At 43.4% G+C, this 7,409-nt stretch overlaps 1 protein-coding gene across 1 annotated transcript; it reads left to right on the top strand.

The window, feature by feature from the left end:
- Positions 1–325: 325 nt before the first annotated feature.
- Positions 326–6,806, top strand: LOC309547350 (uncharacterized protein; the record flags this gene model as incomplete). The annotated part of the gene is made up of 3 exons (XM_082247191.1): positions 326–676; positions 1,154–1,605; positions 6,623–6,806. The coding sequence occupies 3 exons, from the start codon at positions 326–328 to the stop codon at positions 6,804–6,806; spliced, it is 987 nt and encodes a 328-aa protein (XP_082103317.1).
- Between the last annotated feature and the right edge of the window lie 603 nt (positions 6,807–7,409).

Here is a 7,409-nt window from a genome sequence, read left to right as displayed (position 1 = left end):
TGCTGCACTTAAGAAAACTCTCCGTAACAAACCTGAGATGCAAGAGCACTTTCTAGCATTCATGCAGAAAATTTTAGATAACCATCATGCTGAGCCAGCACCAGACCTTAAGAAAGGTGAAGAATGCTGGTACCTTCCGTCCTTTGGAGTCTACCATCCTCGTAAACCGGGGCAAATCAGAATAGTCTTTGACTCAAGCGCTCAGTTCCAGAGAACCTCTTTAAATAACGTTCTTCTAACTGGTCCAAATCTAACGAACAACCTTATAGGAGTATTGATGCGGTTCAGGAAGGAACCAATTGCCGTGACAGCTGACGTGCAACAGATGTTCCACTGTTTCATAGTCAAAGAGGAACACAGAAATTATCTCAGGTTCTTGTGGCACCGCAACAATGACATTAATGATCAGGTGATAGATTATCGCATGAGAGTCCATGTCTTTGGAAATAGTCCATCTCCTGCCGTGGCGACTTATGGACTGAGAAAAACAGCGCAGGAAGGTGAAAAGGAATTCGGATCTGACACCAGGCAATTCGTTGAGAGAGATTTTTATGTGGACGATGGCCTGAAATCCTTCTCAACACCTGAAGAAGCCGTCAATTTGATAAAAAGGACCCAACAGCTCCTGTTGACTGCTAACTTAAGGCTTCATAAGATCGCATCTAATAGCAGCGAAGTAATGAGGGCTTTCAATCCAGAAGATCACACTAAGGATTTGAAGAATTTGGACTTGGGAGTAGATTCCCTGCCCATGCAAAGAAGTCTCGGTCTTCTCTGGAATGTAACTTCAGACACATTCACCTTTCAGGTCTCTGACGCTAAGAAGCCATTCACCAGACGTGCAGTCTTGTCAACTGTTAACAGCCTTTACGATCCCCTAGGCTTTGTGACTCCAGTTACCGTCCAAGGGAGATCCATACTTCGTCAGCTTACTGAGAGAGTGACAGATTGGGATGCCCCTCTGCCAGTAGACCTACTGCCTAAATGGGAGAACTGGAGAAACTCCTTGAAGGTACTGGAAGAACTTAATATCCCACGCTGCTATTCACCCACTTCAGTTTCAAGAAGTCTGAGGAAAGAGATTCACATCTTTTGTGATGCATCTACCGAAGCCATAGCGGCTGTGGCTTATCTCAAGATCATAGATCCGTCCGGGAGACCCCATGTCGGGTTTCTACTAGGAAGAGCCAAGTTAGCTCCAAAACCTGCTCACACTATTCCAAGATTAGAATTGTGTGGTGCGACCCTAGCTGTTGAAGTCGCAGAATTCCTGCAAAATGAAATGGATATTGAAATCGATCAGATTAAGTACTACACTGACAGCAAGGTAGTGCTTGGTTATATATGCAACAATGTGAGAAGGTTCTATGTGTATGTGGCCAACAGAGTAGAACGAATAAGGAAAAACAGTAGACCTGAACAATGGAACTATGTCCCGACTGGTTTGAATCCCGCAGACATTGCTACTAGGTCAGTGCCAGCAGTTGTCCTCACACAAACCATCTGGTTTTCAGGACCCAAGTTTTTAATGGACCAGTCTTCTACAAACTCGGAAGAAGATATCGATTTCCACCTGGAGGATCCAGATACTGACCCGGAAATCCGGCCTGAAGTTGTAGCATTGAGTTCCAACATCTGCTCAAGAAGAAATTTGGAGGTAAGACGTTTTGAACGTTTCTCCTCTTGGAAACGGTTGGTGAAGACTATAACAAGATTGATTCATATTGCACAGATTTTCCGCAAATCGAATCAGACATCTTCTTGCCATGGATGGCACACCTGTAAGGAGTCACCCAACGCATTAGAGTATGAGAGGGCTGAGCTGTTCATCATACGTCGTGTGCAAGAAGAAGTCTTTGTGGAAGAGATTAAGTGCTTAAGAGGCAATGGACCAGTCCCAAAATGTAGCCCACTATTCACACTGAACCCAGTGATCGATAACGAGGGCATGCTTCGAGTCGGTGGACGACTGAAAAGGTCAAACCTGCCAGGGAAGGAACAGAACCCCTTGATAATACCAAGAAACCACCATTTGGGAACATTGATTATACAGCATTACCATGAGAGAGTCAAACATCAAGGAAGACACTACACTGAAGGTGCAGTCAGAATTGCAGGGTTCTGGATAGTTGGAGGAAAAAGACAAATAGCCACGATCATTCACAACTGTGTTAAATGTCAGAAGTTACGGGGTAGACAGCAGTTTCAACAGATGGCTGACCTACCTGCAGACAGACTGAGTGAAGATACACCCTTTGCATATGTCGGAATGGATGTGTTTGGACCATGGACAGTAACGGCTAGAAGAAGTCGTGGTGGTCAAGTCAACAGCAAAAGATGGGCTGTAATGTTCACTTGCTTAACTGTAAGAGCTGTGCATATCGAAGTAATCGAGTCAATGGATACTTCGAGCTTTATCAATGCTCTAAGGAGATTTCTTGCTCTAAGAGGTCCCGTGAAGATGTTGAGATCAGATTGTGGAACTAACTTCATTGGTGCTTGCAAAGAGTTACAGATCGACCGACACCAAGTTGGAAATTATTTGAGTGATCTAGGCTGCATGTGGAAATTCAACCCACCACACGCTTCACACATGGGCGGAGCATGGGAACGTATGATTGGGATGGCAAAGCGCATACTGGATTCTATGTTGCTTGATGTGAGTTCTTCACGCCTTACCCATGAAGTACTTACTACATTCCTTGCTGAGGTCGCAGCAATAATCAACTCAAGACCGCTGACAGCTGTATCCACAGACCCAGAATGTCCAACTGTTTTAACTCCAGCTGCATTATTGAGCCGGAAAATTGGACAGATCCCAGCGCCAAAGAGCATTTTTGATGAAAAGGACATATATAAACGTCAATGGAGATACGCTCAATACCTTGCAGATTGTTTCTGGGACAGATGGAGGAGGGAATACCTCACACTTCTTCAAGGACGTAAAAAGTGGCATACCCAGAAGCCTAACTTAAAGGAAGGAGACCTGGTTCTTCTAAAAGAAAAGCAAACCAATCGGATCCAGTGGCCAGTTGGAGTTATTTCAAAGGCCATTGCTAGTGATGATGGAAAGGTCCGAAGTGTGGAAGTCAGGATTGTAAAGGACGGGAGCCCAAAAACCTTCCTGAGACCAGTCACTGAGACAGTCCTAATTATGCCTGCTTCCAAAAATTCTGATTCAGTGTTATGTGAAGGAGTCACTTAGATCTCTAGCATAGTTAGCTTAGAGAAGAGGGCTACATAGCATTCTACTGTATGCAATGTTAATTGTATGTTTATGGAAAATAATTGTGTAGTGGTATCTCACGATACCAGGCGGGGAGTGTGCTGCCACGCAGCTTTAACTGTCTAGCAGTTGTTATTACATGTTATGTTATGCTATGATATTGGTATCTTCCTAGCACCCCTGCTGTTTCTGGCTAGATGGTTTCTCCCATCTCCATTTTCCTGCTGTATCTGCCATTTTGTTTAGTTGTTATGAGGAGACTGCAGAGTGTGGAAGCTGTGTAACTTCATTGTAAATTTGTCTATGGAAAAGCCTCTATGTTTATGCCTTTGCTAACTTGAAGCATAAAGAAGCATTGGAGAACACCTCTGGAGTCTTTATTCATTGAGTAAACTATCTGTTAAAGCCATCATTCAACCTGCTGCACACACTTAGAGACTGGGGGTCTACAAGAAGGTCACAGGTACAATCGATGCTGAGACAGAACAAGAGTCATTCACCCACCTAAGAGACTGACCTATGATCAATTGGGTGAATGTTTGGAAGAAGCTGTTTTTACCTCCAAAAGATCTCCTGACCAGCCTGGTTCCTCCACTGTAGATTTGGTGGGGGACAACCCTAGCTCACCCCCAGGCACAACTGTACAAGCCACCCAAGTTTCGGGGGGTCTGTGAGAGATCATGAGAACAAAGTATTGAAGTAGAAAACGTTTGCATTTAAGTTTGTACATAAGGATATTGGGTTTGGCCATTATAATAAGCACAGTTTTTGATGTTCACAATTTGGTTTACTTTGTGAGTTAATGTTTGCGCACATTTTGTTGCTCTGACCTCACTATATGTTTTTTCTCTTTCTCACCTTTTGATGTTTTTTTTTACAACACAAACTTTAAGATGTAAGTGTTTAAGAAATTGCAAATGCACATGTGCTTTTTAAAGGAGCACTATATAAAAGCACTAGAAATCAGCACTATATTAACACTGTAGAAATCACTTATTTGCTTATTAATTGCACTTTATCGTTTTACTGTTGCACTGCTATCAGAATACAAAATTGGATATATTCAGATTGACTTATTTCAGCAAAATGTTAATGTTTTTGTTGTATAATGCCAACCTATGCACTAGGGTACATACTGTTGACCTCTTTGGGGACCAAAGTTTCTCAAGTGGGGGGAGTGTGTAGCGGGGTTAAATATGCCTAAAGACACTGTTTGATATGTGGGAAGGAACTAAGCTCCCTCTAGTGGTAGCTGCATGGAATTTCCCGGGCTGTGACTTCCTTTTGGCAAGATGAAGAAACTACATCTCCCATGCTGCTTTGCAAGATCCAGGGTGCACGGCTGCACCGCACGGCACTATGGGGGAAGTTATTTAAAGGAAGAGAGAGGCTAAGCCAGGGGGGCGCCTTTCTGCGCTGGACTCTGAGGAACCAGTGAGCGAGAGTGAAGGACTGATGCTGGATATTGGGCCAAAGCCTCTTAGCCTGGAGGGACGACGTGGAACCGTCCCATCTTAAGCACGAGGCACATTCCTGGAGGTCATACTGCTGTTTGCAGAGACCAGAAGTCATCCGCAAGAAGGACCTCGCGCGGCTGGCACATAGCCAAAGGACTGAGACCGTAGTGGAAGCGCGCAAAGGAGAAACTTCTGTTGGTGAGAGGGCACATGCCCAATAACTGACTTTATCTGCCAAAGAGATAGTTTTATCTACAGATAGCGGTAGCGCAACAGGAGGTGATAAAACCCCGGGGTTTATCAGTATACTCTCTCAGGAGACTCATAGACAAACAATAAGGTCTGAAAAGGAGTCGCCAGAGGCTTATCTCTCTCAAAGAAGTTATTGCTCAGTTACGCAGACACCCTGCGGTGACAACTAACAGCTCGTTGTTTTTCTCTCTCTTGATCTTCATTACTAATTTGGATTACAAATGAGCTCTATTCAATAATCTTGCTAGCGAAGATCAACAAGAAAGAAGAGAACTCTGGGGGGGGGACTCAGATAGGCCTACCTATCTGGTACTGTGTCTAGCCTTAATGAAGGAGGAGTGTGGGGGTATTCTTTTATCTTTTTAAAGCTGTTTTAAATAACCTTTTATGGGCTTGTATTGTATTGTATTGTATCTCCCCTATTCAATTTGATATATAGTAAACTAAGTTTGGTTAATTACAATCCTGTGTGCTGTTCCATTGTGTCACCCAGAAGGACTACCATTCAAGAAGGTAACAAGGTATTGTTGCATATTGAAGTATTGTATTCCAATCTGTGTATCCATTTGATAGTCCAGTCCTATTCTGGGTCTGTTGTGCCTGAGGAGGGATCGAGCCAATTTGATTGGGTTGTTAGGCAGGGTGTAGACCCAATAATATAATCAGCAGCTCCTGCGGGGGTGGTGCTACACGTGTGTGTGCCTGTGTTTGCATTTGTGTGTGTGCATGAGATGAAGAGGTTGCTTTTAATTGTTTTAATTTATTGTATTATAATCTACACTTCCTAATACTTTTTTTACCTTTCCTGCTATCACAAAGGAGCAGGTGACAGGTTTTGTCTATGGAGACAACAGGCGTCTATTAGGCTCCATGCACACTGGCCACACTTCACTGCTTCTACGGAAGTTTTGTGTTCCGCCTGTAGAAGCATCTCAATGTTATTCTATATGTCCATGCACATTAGGATGACTACAAGCATATTTTGAGCTCAACAATTTGGTTTTTGGTTTGCGTTTCTGATTGAAGTTTTCTGGCATAAAAAAATGCAAAACTCTCCTAAACTCATCTAAAACTTTGTACAAAAAACGTTAAGTGTGCATGGAGCCTAAGAACACCTAATGTCTCCCGTATCCAGTGGTGGGATTCAGCCAGTTCGCAGAGAACCTGTTACTAAAAATTGACAAGTTTGCCGAACTGCTGACTCAGATTTGTAGTCAGACTTACTGTTCAGTGACCCGTTGCACCATCTGGAATGGATCATTCGCATCCGATCCAACTCCGATGGCTCTGGCTGTGGCCGCTCTCACTCTCTGCTGCGGGAGGCAGGAGCCCACACACACAGCACTGGTTGCTAGAGCCGCTCGGCGTCCAGCAACCAGTGATGTTACATCTTCCTCCTCCACGCCTCCGCCGCCCCGCCTACTCCAATTTGGCTTCGCATCCACTCCACCCATTTCTTTCAGTGCGGTTAGCACTGCAGGCTGCCTGCAGGTGCGTGCAGCATGTGAGGAGTAGCAGCATGGTGGAAACAACAGGATTCTGGAGGAGCCCAAATAAATGTTCTTCACTCTTCAGCCTTCAGGTATGAGTCACTGACTGTCTGACCTTAAATGTTTTTATTGAAAAGGAGTGAAATAAGTTAGATAGGCAACAAAGACTCCTATACCATGTGTGTTACACTTCCCAGGTGTCAGGAACAAATCCTTCTGAAGAGCGAACACATTAATAGCGCTGCTAATGTCTTTGCTCTTCAGGAGGATTTGTTCCTGACACCTGGGAAGTGTAACACACATGGTATAGGAATCATGGTAGATGTTTTACAAAGCGGCATCGTTTTTAAATACCTAGGCCCCCTTGACCTTGAGCCTTAAGAAGTGACTGTACTTAACCACTTCTGGACCAGAAGATTTTCCCCCTTCATGACCAGGCCATTTTTTGCGATTCAGCACTGCGTTACTTTAACTGACAATTGTGCGGTCGTGCGACGCTGTACCCAAATAAAATTGATGTCCTCTTTTTCCCACAAATAGAGCTTTCTTTTAGTGGTATTTTAATCACCTGTGAGATTTTTATTTTTTGCGCTATAAACAAAAAAAGAGCAACAATTCTGAAAAAAAAAAAAAAAAAAACAATATTTTTCACTTTCTGCTATATAACATTCCCTTTAACCACTTAAGCCCCGGAGGATTTTCCTGCTAAAAGACCAGGGGGTATTTTGCGATTCGGCACTGCGTGACTTTAACGGACAATTGCGCGGTCGTGCGACGCTGTACCTAAACGAATTTGACGTCCTTTTTTTCCCACAAACAGAGCTTTCTTTTGGTGGTATTTGATCACCTGTGCGATTTTTTGATCACGTGCTATAAACAAAAAAAGAGCGACAATTTTGCAAAAATAACAATATTTTTCACATTTTTTTATATGAAATTCCCCAAAAAAAATGTAAAAATCAAAATTTTTTAACATTTTTGGCC

The sequence above is a fragment of the Pelophylax lessonae genome, assembly GCF_965119305.1.
Source record: "Pelophylax lessonae genome assembly, chromosome: 1".
NCBI classification, from domain to species: Eukaryota; Metazoa; Chordata; class Amphibia; order Anura; family Ranidae; genus Pelophylax; species Pelophylax lessonae.
Note: the sequence above shows the minus strand (reverse complement) of the source record. Positions and strands in the feature narration are given on the sequence as shown.